This window comes from Schistocerca cancellata, chromosome 1, assembly GCF_023864275.1.
Source record: "Schistocerca cancellata isolate TAMUIC-IGC-003103 chromosome 1, iqSchCanc2.1, whole genome shotgun sequence".
NCBI lineage: Eukaryota > Metazoa > Arthropoda > Insecta > Orthoptera > Acrididae > Schistocerca > Schistocerca cancellata.
Genome location: NC_064626.1, coordinates 1,286,721,295 through 1,286,743,757, shown reverse-complemented (window position 1 = coordinate 1,286,743,757; position 22,463 = coordinate 1,286,721,295). Strand labels below are relative to the sequence as shown.

General features: G+C 39.7%; 1 protein-coding gene across 1 annotated transcript in view; it reads left to right on the top strand.

The window, feature by feature from the left end:
- LOC126095109 (serine/threonine-protein phosphatase 6 regulatory ankyrin repeat subunit A-like) overlaps positions 1 to 22,463 on the top strand; it is a 400,015-nt gene that overhangs the window by 127,985 nt on the left and 249,567 nt on the right. Inside the window, exon 6 of the mRNA XM_049909822.1 lies at positions 20,433 to 20,741. Within this exon, the coding sequence (XP_049765779.1) occupies positions 20,433 to 20,741 (309 nt within the window). The remainder of the gene's footprint in view (positions 1 to 20,432; positions 20,742 to 22,463) is intronic.

The window sequence follows — 22,463 nt, the reverse complement described above, 5'->3', positions numbered from 1 at the left end:
TGATGGAGGTGTATGTCATCACCCAATTGTTGCAGTCACAAATGTTGCAACTGGGTCACCTGGATGGACACCATGGCTTCAGCACAGCTTGCCCTTCATCCACTAGTACCTGCAGTGCTGGCTCCCTGGAAGACGGAGAGATTCGGAGGAGCACCCATGTATGCCACCACCACAACCACAGAATTTATATTTGCCTCCATCACCTAGAATGTAAAACTATATCACCTGCTTTGCTCACTGTCAGTGACACTGCCAGAGTGGCCACAGTGGCACACTGTTTCTCAGTGCTTTAGCCATGCTCATTTAAGGTTCTGCTGTACCGGCTAGAAAAGTTCTCGATTTGTATGACAAACATTACTTCTTATCAAACTCAGCCAGGAATGCATTTTTTATTTTATTGTTGATATTTTCAACATCCAGTGAGCTTCCAGATGAACTTCCAGTGACACTTTTATGGCAAAAAAGAACTTTCATTATGCCTGGACTTAATTGTAATAATACTGATTTAATTTTCATCTCCATGAGGAAAATGGAGAATCTGTATCATTTTTTGTCATTTGTTTCATTCTTCCCTTGCTATTTGCTTTTGTGGTCTCGATTTTGTTTGTATCTGTATGAATGTATTACCCATGTCAGTATTCTTGAATAATAAGTAATGGTAAATGAAATTCATTTTAGTGTACTTTATCATTTTAATGTTAACATTATTTTTTAATAGCTCATCTTGTGGATCAGTTGGTGAGTTTTTGTGATCAAAATTAGCCAGCTAACTTGTGATCTGTGGCTGTCTCATTAAGATAATTATTGTTTATGTTTATTAGATAGAAACTTCTTGTTTTACCTTATGAAGTCTGATTTGCCAGTGCAAACAGAAATTGGCATACTCATTATTTTAGATATCATGGTCACAGAATTTTTAACCAATCCAGCTGATTCCATAGAACTTTATGTTCTTATAACTAAGTAATGCTCGGCAGTACTTTTTTCCATCTATCCATGTGTGGAGTGATTTCTTAAATGCCTCTGTACACACTGTGATTAGTCTTGTCTTTCTGATCCCTATGGGAGTGATATGTAGGATGTTGTAGTTTGTTCCTAATTTCATCAAATAAAATTGATTCTTGAAACTTTCTGGGTAGGCTTTCAGAGGAGAATCTGCGTATAACTTCAAGTGTCTGCTAGTTCAATTCTGTCAAGATCTTTGTGACACTTTCCCATAGTTCAAACAAATCTGTGGCCATTCATGCTGCTATTTTTTCTAGCTGTTCAATATCCCTTGGTAGTCCTATCTGGTATGGGTCCCAAACATGTGAGCAATTTTTAGGAGTGTCGCAGATTCCTTTGTAGACAGATTGAATTTCTGAAGTGTTCTACTAATGAACCACAGTCTGACACCTGCTTAACCTGTGACCAAGACAATGTGATTGTTCCATTTCATATCTATACAAATTCTTACATTGGTTATAATAGAAGGAAACATTCCACGAAGGAAAAATATATACCTAAAAACAAAGATGATGTGACTTACCAAATGAAAGTGCTGGCAGGTCGACAGACACACAAACTAACACAAACATACACACAAAATTCAAGCTTTCGCAACAAACTGTTGCCTCATCAGGAAAGAGGGAAGGAGAGGGAAAGACGAAAGGATGTGGGTTTTAAGGGAGAGGGTAAGGAGTCATTCCAGTCCCGGGAGCGGAAAGACTTACCTTAGGGGGAAAAAAGGACGGGTATACACTCTCACACACACACATATCCATCCATGTGTGTGTGTGTGAGTGTATACCCGTCCTTTTTTCCCCCTAAGGTAAGTCTTTCCACTCCCGGGACTGGAATGACTCCTTACCCTCTCCCTTAAAACCCACATCCTTTTGTCTTTCCCTCTCCTTCCCTCTTTCCTGATGAGGCAACAGTTTGTTGCGAAAGCTTGAATTTTGTGTGTATGTTTGTGTTATTTTGTGTGTCTGTCGACCTGCCAGCACTTTCATTTGGTAAGTCACATAATCTTTGTTTTTAGGTACAAATTCTTACATTGATATATTAACATGTGTTGACTGATTCCAACTGTGACTGTGAATCATTGATGTTGATACTGCAGTCATAGAACTTGGAATTTTCTGTACTTGCCTCATTCCTGTTTGTATTACATTTATTGTATGAGGAGAGCCATGTGTGACGGGCACAATGAATCTGAAGATAAAATTCTATCACCTGATTTCACAAACCAACCCTAAGAAGTTTTGGTCTTTCGTTAATTCAGCAACTGAATTGGAAACAAGTGTCCAGACTCCCTGTGACCATAGCAGCACTGAAATGGTGGGTGACAGAGAAAAGGTTGAAATACTAAGCACCTTTTTCCAAAATTGTTTCACTATGGTAGATTATTCTATGTTGGGTCTTCCTTTAAATCATCATATGAATGTCAAAATGACACATATCCAAATAAGTATCATGGGATAGAAAAGCAACTGAAACCACTCAATAAATGGAAAAACCACTAGATCTGATGTAATACCAGTATGATCTACATAGAGTATGCAAGAGAACTTGCTCTTCTAGCAGCAGAATGCCATAGGTTACTACAAGATGAAGCATTCATAATGACTCGAAAAAGTCATGGATCATTCCTGTTAAAAAGGAGTCATCGAACAGATGCACAAAACTACAGGCCTACGTAACTGACATTGGTCTGTTGTAGAATTTTGCAGTATATGTTTTATGTTCACATATTATGACATTTCTGAAGACCAAACATCTCTTCTGTAGAAATCAACACGGTTTCTGAAAACAAAGACCACGTGAAACTCAAGTTGCTCTCTATGTCCACAAGACTCAGAAATCAGTTTATATTGGTACCCAGGTTGATAAAACATTCCTTGACTTCTGGTAGGCATTGGATACAGTTCTGCACTACTGTCTAATGAACAAAATAGAAGTACGTGGAATATCAGATTAGCTGTGAGACCGGGTTGAAGAATTACTAGCATCAGAGTACAGCATGTCATTCTCGACAGGGTGGTACCCTGAGATGCAGAAGTAATTTCAGATGTTTCCCAAGGAAGTGATATAGGGCTGTGGGGACTCTGAACAATAATATCACTCACAGATGATGTATACACTCTCTTCTGGAGCCATAATCAGTATGCTCTGTACTTTCATATCAAACAGACTCTACGTATTGTACTAAGTGGGAATAAAACAGTGTGTTCAGAACACTGTGCAGATGGTAATAATTCACTCTCATATCAGCTAGACCATGAAAATCTCCCACATTGATGGCCCATAGACATGAATACAAGATCATTGGTGTCCACGATGTGCTTACTACAGTGTCACCTCGCTGAACATTCGATGTACACCGATGCTAGTGCTGTGGTGCTGTGGATGTACTGTATGAAGTGACAGTGATGGCTGACATAGTGAAGAGAGTGAAAATTTTGGTCAACCTCAAATTACTAATATATCTTGTCAGTGGATGATGACAAAATAGGAACTCTTACTTCAGCACTCCACGTACACATCAGCACAGTGCCCTCACTGTATTGAAAACTTTGTGCTACAAACTGCACCTCGACCGATCACCACGTCACTGATGCAGGCCATACGACAACAATGGGCTTCCATCCCCACATTGTCAATGGGGCTACTTTCGACAGTGACTAACGCTAGTGCTGACCTAAACAGCATAGTTTCACCAGTCAAGCATGGCAATTATCCTGCATTTAAAGCTGCGTTTCCAAGGACTCATCACAGGTGGCATTCTGTATCGAGATAGAACAACAGCAATTGGCAAATAATCACGGTGCCATATTGCCTTCGCCACCACAGTTACCATCCGTCAGACAGTCCAGCAACTACATATTACAACATGCAGCGTGCATGCAACCTGTCAGCATACTGCACTCCTTGCTGGGCTGAACATTAAGTTCCTGCCATTCTGTGCAGACGGTGTGATGTTATGGCGTGCTACAGCTAAACGATTTTTTGCAAACTGAGGCATTCAGAAAAATTTGTTGCTCTACTATGTCACTTAGGCAAGGATGCTGAATTAGTGAGTCATCCTGTCACCGCCATCCTCCAATAAATATGAGATGGCAAAATGAGTGATTCTGAGAAGATGCACACAGCCACTGGAACAACAACTACATCAAGTGCCGTACGAAGCGAACATTGATGACAGCACTACATCGGAGCTGTGGCACCACCTCCGGCACTCGACTGATACAAAGGTAATCAATGATCGCGTGTTGTGGACTATCTGGCTCACAAATTTGCTGACTGTGGTCCTGACAGCACTGGTAGCTCATCACAGCAACCAGTGATAGACAGGCTCACACTGGCTGATAGAAAATATGCCTCTACATGTCGGGAAAACCGCTGTCCAGATGGACCACCCCATGACGACACACAACACTGCAACATCATCAGTTCACCACAACACACTCCAGCACGATGTCTGGACCATACCGACACTATTGATGTTCAGCCATCATGACGAGCAACAGTGGCCGTATCGGACAACACTGGCACTGTGTGCTGACACCACCAAAGATTCGGTGATAAGGCACAAAAATGGCAATCTCTGTGCTGGCACCTAGACACTACCAGCAAACAGGAATAGGCACACTCACTCATCATGCTACAACATGTCATCTTCCAGCCACCATCACTTCGACAGGTAGTGGATGCATTTTATCGTAGATATCATAGACAACATCCACATCCTGACTGACACAGGGTCTGACTTTAGTATACTCCCAAAGCACATTGCCTCAGTGTGATTCACCTCAGAACTTCTGCTCCTCCTGGCTTCCAAAAACGTTCTTATGTGGGTAAGTGGCAGCACGACTAGAACAGTGACTTTGCCGACGGAGTACAACGCTTGTGGATATTCGACATAGCTTTCTACGTTCAACCAGTTCCAGGGTGGACTTGTTGTGACACTTCGACCTTTTCCCTGATTTGCATCAGTCTGCATTGTACCACCATAACACACACACCATCAGGGGACTCACATCTACCGATACTACGACATCGGGATCTACCGCCGACTGTCCGCCAGTCATCCCTCGCATCGATGCTACCTAATGTGCACTGGACAAACTGACTACAAACCACTTACAGCATCTGGAAAACCATTCAATGAACCTATGACTTCAATCACTTACACAGGAGCTAAATAAGACCTGTGCTACAAACAGTGCATTAAAACAGCAAAGCACATGCCATTCTATGAGACCCACAGCCTCCTTGTTGGCTGCACCAGAAACGCCCTCAGCCAACAACTTGATGGAGGTATGTACTTCGCACTCTGCCTCACCTGCCTTCCTGGCCCGTGCCAGTGATCCCTCAATGGTGTATTCGTGTGCTGTACAGAACAGAACAGTCCATAGGATTATGACTACACTGGGGCTCATTGTATGACACAAGGCACATAGACTAGATCCTCAAAAACTCAACATTGCAAAAGAAGCAACTGAACAAATGATGTCACGTTGTGTGCTTTGACAATCTGACGGTCCGTGGTCCTCGCAAATAAAATTGGTTCCAAAGAAAGAAAGATCGATCCGCATGTGTGGTGATTATCATACATTGCTGACTTGAACTGTGCACAATTATTGCCTAGTACTGAACATTCAAGACTTTACCTACATAGATGAATACCAGAGATCTCCAAAGAAAATGAAGTGCTTGACAGACACCTCAAACAAGTTCTTTGTGTTTTGGACAGAGTTGGGGTTGAAGTCAACAAAGACATCAAAGTTTCATCAGAAACTAATCACACTTCTAGGACTCACTGTCCCCACTTCAGGAATATGTCTGACGGATGATCAGTTGGCGCTCGTATGAAATCTTCCACGATCACAAACATTCCGTGGGCTCAAGCAGTATCTCAGCATCGTTGAAGAAACAGCCCATATGCAGCAGACAGCGAGGCTCCCCTCACGGATGCATTAAAAGGAGATCATTGATTACATGGACCGAAGACATGCAGGTGGCTTTCGCACGTTCAGTCAGACATTTGGTTTCAGCAGTGGCTTTAGCTCACCTGGTGCTGTGTGCACCTCTTACAATCCCTACTGAAACCAGTGAGGTAACGGTAGGGGCAATACGCCAACAAATCATCAGTGAGCAAGCGCAACTGCTCCAGTTCATCTCCAAAAAGCTCTCAAAACACGAACGCAGTATTCTGCATTTGACTGAGAACTTTTAGCAATCTACAAAGCCATCTGCTACTTCAATGAAGATATTGATGGGCAAGCAGCTGTGATTAATACAGAACATAAACCAGTCACGGATGCGATTCAGCATCTGTTGAAACAAGTTGCTCCAAAACAATTTAGATACTTGGACTATATTTCTCAATTTACTATTGATATCTGCTACCTACAGGGTGCAGATAACACTGTGGCAGACTACTTTTCATGGGCCAATACCATATTGCTTCAAGTGGACTATTTCTAGATGGCACGGGAGCAGATATCGGATCCATCGATTATGGTACTCACTTCTGACATGGCAACTAGTTTGAAGATTGAACAATGTCAGCTGCCAGAGACAGATGCAATTCTACTCTGTCATACTTCACTCGGAAAATGATGGCCGATGGCCACAGGTTCCAGCATGCTTTCTTGAAGCAATTTTTTTCCCACCCAGGAATATAGCCCACAATGAAGCTTGTCAGTGACCCCTTCATATGGCCAAACATTCAATGTGACTGCAAAGAATGGATGCAAACATCCATTGTCTGTCAACAAAGCAAAACATCATCATGTGCAAATGCCACTAGGCCACTTCACAGTTCTTCAGGGATGATTTTGTCACATTCATTTGGATTCATCGGCCCTTTACTGGAATCATCAGGACACAAATATATCCTTTCCATGATTGATCAGGTGACTGATGGGTTGAGGCCACACCAATGATTGAAATGACAGCATAAGCCACAGCTACTTCTTTTGTGCATAAAAGGATTGCCCATTTTGGCCACCCACTCACGATAATGATGGACCAAGGATGATGGTTTGAGGCCTTGGTGTTTGAAGCATTATATGTGTGCAACATCAATTGCTGATGTTTGACAGCATACCACCTGCAGAGTAATGGTCTTGTTGAGAGGTGGCACAGAACAATGAAAGGAACACTCATGTGTCAGGGTGTTGAATGGGCAGAAGTACTCCCTTGGGTCTTGCTAGGGATGTGCACTGCTGCAAAAGAGGATCGACAGGTGCTATACAGAGAGAGACTGTGACTACTGGTGGACCTACTACAAGTGGTGTGGAGAAGAATTCAGCATACAGACATCCCATCAGCATGGCGGCCCCACACAGCACTGCCTACCTTCATGCACAAGGGATTGGCCATGATGCAATTCATCATGCTATGTGACCTGTATTCACATCCTCCACCCCCATCCTCCTACGCAAGCTCATACAGAGTCATCAGTCGCAACAGTGTCTTCAAAGTCGAGGTCAGTGGCAAAGCGGCAGTGGTGACCATCGAGCATTTTAAGCTGGTGTGGACCCTGGAAAATCTCTCCACCAATTCCACACCACTTTCATTGTCTCTGACGAAATGTGAGTGACTGGCATCACCCCCGCAATGGGCAACAACAGTGGATGAGAAATCATCACCTCCCACTTCAGAGTTCAGCTGAGCAGGATGCCTCCTGCGACACCTCAGAGATTACAAACTCATAGTCATCACAGTGACAGCATCTCCACCCATGCTCTGCACTTCGTGGGGGGCCTCTGTGAACAGTAATATCACCAACAGACAATGTATTCAGTCTGCTCTGGAGCCATAGTTAGTATGCTCTGTGCTTTTGTATCAAATGGACTATGTATTGCACTTTGTGGAAATAAAATGGTGTGTACAGAAAGCAGTGTGGTTGGTAATTATTCACTGTCATATCACCTAGACCATGAAAATCCCCCACAGGACCATTACATTTCACAAGTATAGAAATTACCTAGTGGATGATGTCAGAAGTTCCATGAGGCTTTTTGCTGGTGGTGCTGTAATATGCAGAGAAGTCACAATGATAGAAAATTGTATCATAATACAGGAAGACCTGCAGAGCATTGGAACATGGTGCAGGTGTTGACAGGTCACTCTCAGCATAAACATAAACAATTGCAACGTATTGCACTTAGGTAGTCAGAAACACCCATTTTTGTATAATTAAACAATTGCAGAAGAATCACTGTAACCAGTCATATCTATTAAATGTAGGAGTATGCATACTGAAATGTCACGGTTCTCAGCTGGAATTCTTGTTTGCCATTACACAGGACATGATGTTAGCACAATAAATTCCAAAATTGTGATAATTTAAGGTATTTTCAGATAAGAGTTTATTATCTTTTGCTAGATCAATCTCGTTAATTTTGAAGCTGCATCATTGTGCATCTCATGTTCAGTTCCATACACATATTTTATTTTAATAGGTTCTTGAGAAATTTCAAATAAAACCAATGACCTTATGTTTCAGAATAGGTTCTTGAGAAATTTCAAATAAAACCAACGATCTTATGTTTCAGGAAATGACTTCCATTTATTCATAAGTAGAGTAATGAACATCACACAATGGTTGCCTTGATTACATCAAATTTGTCATCTTAGAGTGCATCAAAAAATATGTCTGCTCAGCATTACAGCAGTAAAAAACATGCCAGTCAGTGTGTCAGTATGTAAAAATGGCTGACTGACTTCAAGAGTCAAATAAACAATTTTATTTTTACCTCCTTACATAGGCGATTAACAGAGCACAGAATTTACTATAAAAACGTACCAGATGTTAATGATTTTCATGAACAAATCCCATATTTCTGCAGGGAACATTATTTATAAAATGACAATTTATAGTGTTTACAGTACAGGTAATTTAACAAAGGAAGTTGTTTTGAAATCATGTGCAACTAACATGATTTTCAAGTTAATTTTCTTCAGAACATGACTTTTTTAAGTGTTATTCATCACATTAACTGTTAATCTAAACAGAATTCTGATTTTGACAATAATACTGTATTATTCAGGTCTATTATATCAATTTAAATGTTTCATAATTTGACAAAGTCTCAGTCCAGCAAGTTTAGCAAGGAATGAAATGAACTCTACATTTTGCATCACTTAAGCTTTGTGATGGGTTATGAATTAAAAAGGTAATTACTTTTAATAAATAAGCACATTTGCAAATTATATATTTCACCAATTTATGTTTCGATGGATATTTGGTCTCATTCAGAAGTTGTGATCATTATGAAAATATCTTCAGTCCTATTTGTTAATTAAAATGCTTCACAATTTATGTTACACATTTATGTGTGACAAGAATGGTTGAAATTGTGGTTTGCTAAAACATTTATTTTCATTGGTAATGGTAGAAATGTAAGTACAATTTGTCGCCTTAAATAAGTATAGGTATTTCAGATAATATTTAGAAGTCTGACATTTCAATTACAAGCATATTCATCAAAAACAAAGCATGATAAAAGGGAGAGAAAATGGACATGACAAACCCCCTTCAATGCAGTTATAGTTATCGGCAAAGATGACATTACGAACAGGCAGGACACCAAATTTCTTGGACTTACCATCAATAACACACTAAATTGGAAACCACATATTGAGGCATTGTCACGAAAGCTTCATAAAACCTGCTACCTATTACGATCATTAAAGGACACAGCCAGTGTAGATACCTTGAAGCTGGTGTACCATGCCCTGTTTGAGTCTGTCTTGAGCTATGGCCTAATCTTCTGGGGAAAGAGCTCTGATTCTCTCACAATTTTCAAGTTAGAAAAACAAGTAGTAAGAATAATGAAATGTAAAAAAAGAACTGAACACTGTAAACCACTATTTCAACAGTTAAAAATCCTGCCACTGCCATGCCTCTATATATTGGAACTAGCTTGTTTTACAGTACAACACTCAGACGCCCTCGACAGAAATGCAGACCGCCACACACATGACACCAGAAACAAAACACAGTTACAAATTATAGCCCACAACACAAAATTATATGTGAATGAGGTTAAATGTATGAGGATTAAAATATGCAACCACCTCCCAACAGACAGAAAAACAAGAAAAAACCCAAAAATAATAAGAACTAAACTAAAGGAATTGCTACAAATCACTGTTTCTATTCTGTACATGAATTTCTTGAAACAAAATTTTAATTACTTGCAATAAGCTGTTTATTCAGTTGTAGATGTTTCTACTTAGTAAGATAATTTAATTATTGTATCTTATCTATATTCTGTCTGTATCTCAAATATGTATTCTGCTATGTGAACTATGTACCACAATATTTTAATTACTTGTAATAAGCTATATATCCACTTGTAGATATTTCTACGTAGTAAGATAATTTAATTATTGTTTGTTACTCATATTCTGTCTGTATCTCTTATATGTATTTTGCTATGTGCAGTATGCACCACCGTCATCTCTCATCACACACCACCTTTTTTATATTTTGTCTATATATCCTATATGTATTCTGCTATGTGAGTTAGCCTATGTGCCACTACTGTCATCTCTTGTCATATACCATCTTAACATAATTTTTCAAATTGAGTGGTCCTCTATCATGATGTGCTTTGCTGTACTAATTGTATGACCTACAGGATCAATAATAAATCAAATCAAATCAAATATTTTCATACCTAGCAACATATGATAAAAGATTCAATACATGATTGGATCACTTAGTAAATCGATTGATACCCTGCCTAAGCCTTTATAATACCACATTGAATTTCATACATATTCAACTATGGATGAAATTCTATGAATTTTGCCCACATGTAAGCTATAAATTTTCTTTATTTAAGTTATGACTATGTTTGTTATGCCAAGAAATTTAATTTCAGAATTTCTTTGTGTCTGACTATATTAGTAGATATCTAACAACAGTGGAAAGTTCTGGATGGGATAATATCTAAAACAAAGGAAAGACAACCACTCAATTATAGCTGACTGATGTGTAGTGTGTAGAAACATGCATCATAAAATGGTATTGACACTAGCTTTCAAGCTCTCACCCTTCCTCTAACAAAAATACACACATTCACACATACAACCATACAGACACGCAAATGTACACACCTGTGGCTGCATGAATCAGCAACAGCACAAAAAGATGAAAGGAATTCAGATAGTAGACCACAGATAGAGAGGGTGGCATTGTTGGGGGAAGGGAAGGGAGGAAAGGAGAAGGAGGTGGAGGTGGAGATGAAGATAGAGGCAAGGAGGGATGGGAGAAAATGGGAGAAAGAGAGATTTGTGGAAAATGTGCGTGTGGTGGTGGGGTGGGGGTGGTGGGGGATGGGGGGGGGGGGAGCACACGTCCACATAAGGGTGGGGAGTGTAAGGAGAATACAGTACATGATCTCATGATCTGGATGGGTAAGTAGTAGTGTGGACAAGAGAGAGAAGGGAAAAGGACAGGTGAGGCAGTGGGGTTAGTGGAGGTTTAGATCAGGACTATAAGAGTGCAGGAGAGAGACTTCCCCCCTGCATAGTTCTGAGAAACTCATGCTGGGTGGGAGTACCCATATGGCTGGTGTGCTGAAGCAGCTGTTGAAGTCATTTTGTTTTTGCAGTGGATTTGCACCACATTCAACAAGGATGATCAACTATGTAGTTTTCCACAGTTTGGTGGTGGCCATTCATGTGAGTCAACAGTTTTACTTGTCATGCCCAAGTACAAGTCTGCACAATAACTGCAGCATAGCTGATGTGTATTATGATTGTATTTACCATATTTACTCGAATCTAAGCCGCACTCGAATCTAAGCCGCACCTGAAAAATGAGACTTGAAATCAAGGAAAAAAAAAATCCCGTATCTAAGCTGCACCTGAAATTTGAGACTCGAAATTCAAGGAGAGAGAAAAGTTTTAGGCCACACCTCCAAATCGAAACAAAGTTAGTCCATTGTAATATGAGACACAATTTAGGTCGAATGAATGACGATACAGCTATAGTAGTTTGGCTCCAGTCGTAAGCTTAGCAGTTAAGCTTTACCAGGTAGCCATTGCTATGCGTCAGGTGCTCCATCTGTATTTATACGGGTACCCTTCCTTTTTCACGTGCTTAATCTGGTTTGAATTGATTGCTTATTTTTCTTTGATCTGATAAGTGCCGTTCTCTTTGTTATAGATGTTTTTGTCACTCTAAGCAAAATGCATTACCATACTGTGTCATGCATTGTTTGTCGCATTCTGATAATGAGCGTTTATGACATGTTGCCACTCGCGGCATGGCTTGCTTTTGTGCACACTAACGCCGCTTACAATTAAAAAAAAGAGAGACGAATCATCTCATTAGTGAAACAGTGGCAAGAGACTGCTATTTGTTGTTACTTACACTGCTGCTTTCTTTGATAATGATCAACAAGAACCAAATAATAGAGTGCGTATGATAGAAGATGTTCTGAACAAGAGTTTGGCGAAAATTTTTCTCCGTTTGAAAATCTTTGCAGACGCCTCTTTAGTACATTACATTCTGCACAGAAATTAGAGTCATCTTAGATTTAAAAATCTAGTCAATTGCCGTGCTTCATTTCTGACTGTATCACTATTAGGCATAAGAATAATACGAATATAAACATGACATGATATGTATATTCTTCCAGGATTGCTGTTGTCTCATTCTAGTTCCATAGTTTATTAGGCGCACAGGATTTAAATGAGACAGCAGCACACACGAAAGAATATGTGGCAAAATGTTTATATTCATATTATTCTTATGGTGAAGAGAATACTGCATGTGATTCACAATTCATAAAAGTTCCTATTAGCAACTATCTCTTCTCACAGGTAGGAAAAAATTCAGAACATAGAGTTGGCCATATTGACAAACATCCCAAACAGTTTTGCCAGTCGGATTTTTGTAGTACATTGAAATGCTGCTACATTCGAAGATGAACAATACAGAATTTGTATTTATTTTGTTGGCTAATGTATGAAGATGCAGTGGTTGAAACTCGGGGCGGAGAAAAAAAGCTCGTCTTCCACCTTTTTTTTTAATTTATTTACTGATGCAGGGTTTTGGAGCCAGTATTTATCTTTGTGCCTGCAAAGCATGCCTGTGTAGCGCGTACATATATTCGATGGCAGAAGTTAGTTGTGGCGGCACCTACCAACATTTTTCAGAACTTCACTTACTTTGCACTTGATTCTAAGCCGCAGGCGGTTTTTTGGATTACAAAAACCAGAAAAAAAGTGCAGCTTAGATTCGAGTAAATACGGTACATGAGCCCTGCCTTTTATGTGGCAGGAAATGCTTGTGACATGAATGTGGTAGGAGGTGGTGGGTGGGTGCATGGGATAGGTATTGCACCTGTGTCGGACACAAGGGAATGCCCCAGGGGGTATAGGATTGGGAGTAGAATTGAAATAGGGATGAACAAGGATATTCTGTAGGTCGGGTGTATGACTGAACATTACTTTGGGTGATGTGCGTAGGATTTTGGGTAGGACATCCTTAATCTCACTGTATGACAAGAGGTAGACAAATCCTGGTGAAGGACATGGTTGAGCTCTTCAAGAACAATGCGATACCGTGTGATCAGAGTAATGCTTCTCCGTGGCTGGTTACCAGGTTTACTGGTGTCAGAGAGGGAATTACTCATAAAACCATAATAGATGGTAATCATTAACTAGGGTTTTAGAACTATGACTGGTCTCTTTGTGTCTTGGTCACATTTTATGTTGTATAGTGTAAACTACTTGTTTATTCACCTTACTTAAGTGGAAATTTCCTTTGTACTAATTTCCATCGCTCAGAATGTTGAGATGCTAATAAAATATTTTTTTATGAAGGGCTATGAAAAGGATAAACTTTGATTTTATAAATATGTACTGATATGGGTGTAAATGTTATGCTTCATGTATTGTATGGTGCCTGAGCAAGATGTGGCAACAGCAGAGCCACCTACTGTTGAAGACCTAGATAACAAATTCTTCCGGGTGACAAAAATATCCTGTCAGGAAAGTCAGGCCAACAAATGGTAATTGCCATTATTATTATTATAATGAGTGTAAAGAATTAAACAATGCTTCTTTGTCTGTAAAAATGATCGAAGTCAGTTTTATTGCAAGTATGAAGTCATAGCAAGCCATTGGAATTTGGCAGCATATAATATTGTGTATGTGTATGTTAATACACATTCAATAAATGTGGGAAGATAGTTAAAGGAGAATGTTTTGATTCTCAAGCTAGACATGGTGTTTGAAAAGGACTGACAGAATAGTATGTAGTTGTGTAGACTCTTATTACGAGATTTTTGGTGACAGTTTGAAGGCAATGCCTGAAGAGGATATATTTAAACAAGATAGACTGAGGCAACATCATTAAAATAAGAAGTCAGATGCAAGAGAAATTTTAACATAAAATTTGAATGTTATTGTAGTGAAACACCAAACAAAATTGTTTCTATCTGGTGCAAGTGGCTGCACTGTGGTACCTTAGTGTCAAATATAATACTAGGGCAGGTACACACACACACACACACACTAACACACACACACACACACACATACACAAATCTATTCACCATTTCATATAAAATTCAGAGTTGTTGAAACATTTCAATGAGTATACATTGCACTTCACATACGCAATAAAAGTAATAGAATCAGAAAGTGTTCAATAAGTTAAACTATAATATTGATCTAGGTGTGCTTTTAACCCTTTCGTGGTTGCTGGGACACACATGTCCCACTAATTTTGGGCCTTATTTGAAACACTGGGAAGCGAGTTGCATATTTCTGCTCAGTCCTGCTATCTGTTGGCTGCTCTTCTGAACTCGCAAAAAATCGAGGCACTGAAATTCTCAGTCTATAGAAGTCTGTGATTGTTGCAGTGCATTGTCGCATGAGTTTCCGCGGCAAAACTTTAGTTTCTTGTGTCTCGGCGTATTCTGACTACTAAAAATGTCCAAAGTATTTTAGCTATTTTCAATTTCTTAGATATTTACAAATGACAACTACACTTTCTAAATGTATTTTACTTCTAAAATATTTTTTAGCGTAGTTACAATTTGTGGGACACATGTGTCCCAGTAACCATTGTGTGATCCTATAGTTCCTTTATGTTAGGATGTTGTAGGACTTATACACTCCTGGAAATGGAAAAAAGAACACATTGACACCGGTGTGTCAGACCCACCATACTTGCTCCGGACACTGCGAGAGGGCTGTACAAGCAATGATCACACGCACGGCACAGCGGACACACCAGGAACCGCGGTGTTGGCCGTCGAATGGCGCTAGCTGCGCAGCATTTGTGCACCGCCGCCATCAGTGTCAGCCAGTTTGCCGTGGCATACGGAGCTCCATCGCAGTCTTTAACACTGGTAGCATGCCGCGACAACGTGGACGTGAACCGTATGTGCAGTTGACGGACTTTGAGCGAGGGCGTATAGTGGGCATGCGGGAGGCCGGGTGGACGTACCGCCGAATTGCTCAACACGTGGGGCGTGAGGTCTCCACAGTACATCGATGTTGTCGCCAGTGGTCGGCGGAAGGTGCACGTGCCCGTCGACCTGGGACCGGACCGCAGCGATGCACGGATGCACGCCAAGACCGTAGGATCCTACGCAGTGCCGTAGGGGACCGCACCGCCACTTCCCAGCAAATTAGGGACACTGTTGCTCCTGAGGTATCAGCGAGGACCATTCGCAACCGTCTCCATGAAGCTGGGCTACGGTCCCACACACCGTTAGGCCGTCTTTCGCTCATGCCCCAACATCGTGCAGCCTGCCTCCAGTGGTGTCGCGACAGGCGTGAATGGAGGGACGAATGGAGACGTGTCGTCTTCAGCGATGAGAGTCGCTTCTGCCTTGGTGCCAATGATGGTCGTATGCGTGTTTGGCGCCGTGCAGGTGAGCGCCACAATCAGGACTGCATACGACCGAGGCACACAGGGCCAACACCCGGCATCATGGTGTGGGGAGCGATCTCCTACACTGGCCGTACACCACTGGTGATCGTCGAGGGGACACTGAATAGTGCACGGTACATCCAAAACGTCATCGAACCCATCGTTCTACCATTCCTAGACCGGCAAGGGAACTTGCTGTTCCAGCAGGACAATGCACGTCCGCATGTATCCCGTGCCACCCAACGTGCTCTAGAAGGTGTAAGTCAACTACCCTGGCCAGCAAGATCTCCGGATCTGTCCCCCATTGAGCATGTTTGGGACAGGATGAAGCGTCGTCTCACGCGGTCTGCACGTCCAGCACGAACGCTGGTCCAACTGAGGCGCCAGGTGGAAATGGCATGGCAAGCCATTCCACAGGACTACATCCAGCATCTCTACGATTGTCTCCATGGGAGAATAGCAGCCTGCATTGCTGCGAAAGGTGGATATACACTGTACTAGTGCCGACATTGTGCATGCTCTGTTGCCTGTGTCTATGTGCCTGTGGTTCTGTCAGTGTGATCATGTGATGTATCTGACCCCAGGAATGTGTCAATAAAGTTTCCCCTTCCTGGGACAATGAATTCACGGTGTTCTTATTTCAATTTCCAGGAGTGTATTTCAGAGAAACAGCTTTTTTTCTGTAACATTTTGTGCTAGTAAAAGTACGGTATGTGGTTTAGAACTAAGAATTATTATTGTTACTTCATGCAGAAGCTGTGAGACAGCGATATTCTGGATTTTTTATTTTCACTGCCAGATAATCCACAAGAATCGGACATTGAAGCTGATGATGATGATCTAGAGGAGGTTTTTTCACCTCACGATCATTTGTCTAGTCAAGCACACCATTAGAAACATGGACACACAATTATATGGAACAGATTGTCAACAACGATGTGCAACTAGATTCATTGATAGATGAAAACATCAGTGTTGGGAGTGAAAGTGGAGTGAGTTTTGAGCAAGATGATGAAACTGGTGAATTTACAGATTCTCACTGGGATGATGATGTAACTCACTTTGAATAACTAAATTTACCCTCAGTGTTCAACCCAAAACCAACAGTAAACTTTGCTCTGGCAGACAATGAACTTTTGTATTTTGAAAAATTATTTGACGATTCAATGATGCAACAGATCTGCTTTCAAACAAATTTGTATGCTAAACAGAAGAATAGTCCACAGTAGAGGGAACTCACAGTTCAGGAACTAAAAGCTTTTCTGGGTATGATCATAGTAATGGGTATTCATCAATTACCTGAAGCAGCCAGTTACTGGAGCTCAGACCCATATCTAAATGTAAATGCAGTATTGAATGTTATGACACTTGCTCGCTATAAGATAATAATAGAGAACCTTCACTGCAATGATAATTTGTTTCAGCCAGCAACAAATGATCCTGGTTATGACAAGTTGTACAAAATCAGACCACTTATCTCAGCCCTAAACAAAAACTGTTTGAAAGTATATCACCCTTCTACTTCACTTGCAGTCGATGAGTCAATGGTTGCATTCAAAGGAAGAACAAGCATGAAACAGTACATGCCCATGAAACCTGTAAAAAGAGGTTACAAAATTTGGTGCCTTGCTGATGCAAACACAGGTTTTATTTCAAATTTTGATGTCTACACAGGTAAATCTGCTGCCAGTAGAGGGGAATTCAAAGATTGCAAAATGTGTGAAAGAGTAGTACTGGAACTCTATAAACCATTTTTTTAATTCCAATAGAACTGTGGTTTTTGATAATTACTTTTCAACATTTATACTAATGAAGGAACTGAGAAAATGGGGGCTTTATAGCTGTGATACCGTCAGAGGAAACAGAAAAGGCCTACCTCCATTTTTGATGAGTGAATTACCAAGTCTAAACCGTGGAGAGTTTACGTTTGCTGTCAAATCTGGTGTTGCTGCTGTTAAGTGGCAAGATAGCAAAGCAGTCTGTCTCCTTTCCACTGCACATAATCCTAAAGATGTTGTATTCATCAAAAGAAAATTGAAAGATGGATCCACAATTAGCATTTCATGTCCTGAAGTAGTACATGTTTATAATAGTGCTATGGGTGTAGTAGATCATTTTGACCAGCTATGAGGAAGGTATATGGTTGGCAGGTGATCAGTAAACTGGTGGCACCGACTATTTTATTTTTTTGTTCACTTAACCATCGTCAACTCTTATGTACTATTTCGACTGTTGAGACGAAACGCAAACCAGCTGTCATTTTGAATGAGACTAGCAAGGCAGTTGATAAATGGATTTTCATCAAGAATGAAGTAGGTCCCATCACCTGCTTTCTGTTCTGGCAAAAGAGGTCTCACTCCAGTGCCACAGGAAGTAAGGCTTATGAATGTCAGGTCTCATATTCCCAAGGAGCAAAAGACCAGGAGGCGGTGTAGGTTTTGCAGCACAAAAGACACTGAAAAACGAACAGTATATGTTTGTTCATCCTGTAATGTGCCACTTTGTATTTCACCTTGCTTTCCAAAATTTCACGCAATGTAAGTAATATTCACTAAGTATCAAAATGTATTTTTTGTTGGAAATAATAAAGTATACCACATGTTTGCATATTGGCAAAAATGAGTGACTTTTAATTTCCAATACATTAATATTAAATACTGGTGCAAATAAGCCTTGTTCATAAATTTTACACTAATTGGTAGTAACTTCGTTGTGAGGAAAATTGGTTCCAGAAATGATCAGTGGGACGTATGCATCCCACTTTCTTTTTTTTTCTTTTTTCTTATGAGAAAATGGTTCATGTTAAAAATTATTCAAAGGCATATTTGTAATTCCTTCCCAAATAAGACTCTGTAACAGCTGAGGTACCTTAATAAATTCAAAAAAATGAGAAAAAACCACGAAAAGCTTAAGAGCCTCAGGGGTATCAAATACCACCATTTAAAAGCCATACAGGGGCCAAAATTATTAATAGCTAGAACAACATATTCAACATTTGTCATCATGGCTGCTTCCTGTAGTCGGCACTAAGAAAATAAAACTACAGTATGTAATATAATTACAGGTTCACTCAATGAATCTTGGCTGTACTATTTTACTTTATAGCTTTCTCTCTTGTTAAACTATATGTTGCCTACTGCTAGTCTACTTCTTTTACAAGAGTACAACAGTTTTCATCCTTTTCCTTTCCCCTTTCTCAGCCTTCCTCTTCTTCAAATATTTCTTCATGTCCTTCTCTTTCCTTGTCTCCCATTATATGATGATCTGTCCAGTTAATTATCTCTACAAACCTTTACAAAGTCCTCCTCCTCTTCAGCAAAAGAACCAACTTTTAGTTCATGTACTTGAAGAATCCCCACTTTCATTGTTCTTCTTATAACTACCGTCACTCTGTGTCACCTTTCTCTTTCATTCCCATTCCAGTAAAGCCTATATCCATTCTGCAATTCCCTCCTTCTTTTATGCTTTCATCTCATTTCTGATAATCTGAGAACATCCAGTCTCCTCCTATCCAAGTCTACTACCTGCTCCATTGTTCCTGTCACCATCTGTATATTTGGTGTACCAGATATCAATCCTTGGGAATAGATGCATCATCCTCCATCATTTCTGAAGCTTGTCCCATGTGAAAGCATGTTTTTTTTACTCACTACTGGTTTGCTGGGCCTACTGTAGCTGGATTTGCTAGCAGAGTTTTCTCTCTGGGTTTTTTGGTACCTTGGCTGCATTTCATTTCCCTCCTACCCTTTAAATTGTTATTTTTGTTATTCTTAAATTGAAATACCACTACAGGTCCCATATTCTTGTAAGAGTGAGCAATAAATCTGCTACTGCTGCTGCTGCTACTACTACTACTACTACTACTACTACTACTACTACTACTACTACTTACCGAGTAATATTCGTAGTGTCCATCATAAAAATTATCACCATTGGACATTTACAATATCTGGATGATGTGTTATAGCCACTTATCTGATTGAGACTCCTCAAAGTCTATGCTGTTTTCTGATCAGTCTTGTTTCAAATGCAAAGTTTGCTGTATAAAAGTTGATCATCATAAGAAAGGGCAGTCATAATAAATACATATAAACTTGAAAGTCTTCTTCAATGATGTTGTGTGAAATCACTCAAAGATCCCAGGCAATCAGCAACTACACTTTAGAAGGAGACAAATTATGAGACGCCCATTCAAACAGGTCTATGGATATACAAGAGGGCATCTGGCCTCCCTTGCAACTCACTGGATATACTGTTTATTAGCTGAACCACAACACACAGTTACATGGTACATTCATTCCATCTGTAGCTGAGTTATCTGGCATAGAGATGCATACCACATCTAAATGTCTTAAGTACTTCAGTATTCTTGTTAGCAGTCATACTGATCTTCACGCCTCTTTGTGCATTTTTTCTGATTACTTAGCAAATTCTCACACTCACTGCTGCACATTCATTTCTTTGGTTTGTTTTTAATTAATGTATTTCATTGTAATTCTAAATGTAGGTGAAGAGACACTTTTGCCTTTTGCAGGTTATAACAATCCTTCTCAATGCTGGTGCTGATCTTTCAATAAAGGATGTGCTTGGAAGGACTGCACTCCATAGAACACTTGGAAATTCCGACAATTTTCAGTATTTATGGAAAAAAAGTAAAGATTTCACCCACTCTGTTGATAAGAAAGGGCAGACACCAATACATAGGGCACTATCAGGTTTCCGCTATCATTGGAATATGCATTCTGTAGTGAGGCTCTTGCTGGAAGCTGGTGCAGATGTCGAATCATGTGATGCTGAGGGGCGGACAGCTTTAGCTGTTGCTGTAGAGAGAGACTCTTATTATGTAAGTATAGTTTTCATCACATTTCCACTATTTTACAAGTATCATTTTATAAAAAAAAAGTTTTTTGAGTTTTTGCTTAGATGCAAAATATTTGCCTTCCGTATGAAATACCTCTAGGGGAAAAGGTCACTTTGTGAATCAAATATATGTCAGAATTGAATGATGGGTTAATGTAATCTAAAGAAGACTACCTCATTATTAAACTCATGGGAGGAGTTGGAGATCGTGGTTAGAAGCCACTGAAAATGCTATATCTAACTTGACACTGTGAACTGACCAAGCTGAAATAATTATTTGGCAGTCATGCTGTCTTCAGATATGCTTTTCTATAGTTTTAGTGCTTCTTGAAGTTTTTATTCATGGTAAAATTTAGGAATAGGGCACTTAGTGTGTTCATTTACTGAGAACAGTACAAGAAAGGTGACTGATGTCTTGTGCATTGGAATACCATAAATTCATTTGCCAGATCCTTAAAAACTAAATTTACAAATGTCACCTTGGATTCATTAAACAGCTCAAGGAAGTAGTATAAGAAAAGAGTACTGCCATTGTCGTGGACAGCTTCAGAGAGTAATTATAACAGCCCACTGGCAGTGAAGACTGCCACTGGAATGGTGCTGTCATTAAAAATGTTTTATGGTACATGTGGTTGCATAAACCAAGAAATTTTTGTTGTTGTTTGTTTTGTTTCAAGAATCAAGAATTTTATTCACTGTAGATCATTTTACAATGATATTGGCTTCGTCATACAGGATGTACTGGTACATACAGAATAATAAAGTAAACAAGTGTCAGTACATTATAGAATACATTTCAAGCTTGGCAGTGTACCAAATTACACCAGGATAGCTTCTAAAAGTTAATACAATAAGCTATACTATAATCTAATATAATATACTATTGTAGTGTTTATTGTATACACTGTGAAATTACACACGATTAACCACAGCACACAATAATATGTTTAACTACAGACAACTTTTAAATGGTAATAACCTCCTCAGGCATCTCAAAGAATTCTTTAATGTCATAGAATGGATGATCTGACAGCCAGCTGTACCACTTAATTTAAAAAAAAATTATATCCATAAACTGAACATGAATTGGCAGTTCATTGAACATTTTAAGTGGGTTAACTTTGTGGGAATTTCCTGTTCTTGCTAATCTGTGTCACGGCATGTCTAAACTACCTTTAGCCCTGGTTTGTGTTCATGTATTTCCCCCCGGGAATTTATTGACACCTACAATGTGGTGGAAAGCATTTTATCTACAGTGGTACAAAAGCTAATTTTCACACAGCCATTACTGGTTTCAAATAGAATTTCTTGTCCTCAGTCTTCATGCCTGTTTAAAATTTTTACATACATTGCAAGAATTAAAATAAATATAGTTGATTTTAGCAAAAGAATGTGCCCTTCTCCAGCTATAATTATGTACAATATCATATTAATCAGATTTGCTGCAACTTTCATCTGGTCCTATATCATCCATTTATTTATTTTTCCTCTGCTGATCAGTTTTGGTAGTGATATTGGATACATCAGGATACAATTAATTTGTGACAAAGTATTTGGTACTTACATTAAAAACCTATGCACAATTTTTCAGCCATTTGAGAGAGAGAGAGAGAGAGAGAGAGAGAGAGAGAGAGAGAGAGAGAGTTGTTTGAGAGAAAACCATGTTCTTAAGTTCTTTAAACTACCTAGAAGTTTATTATACAAT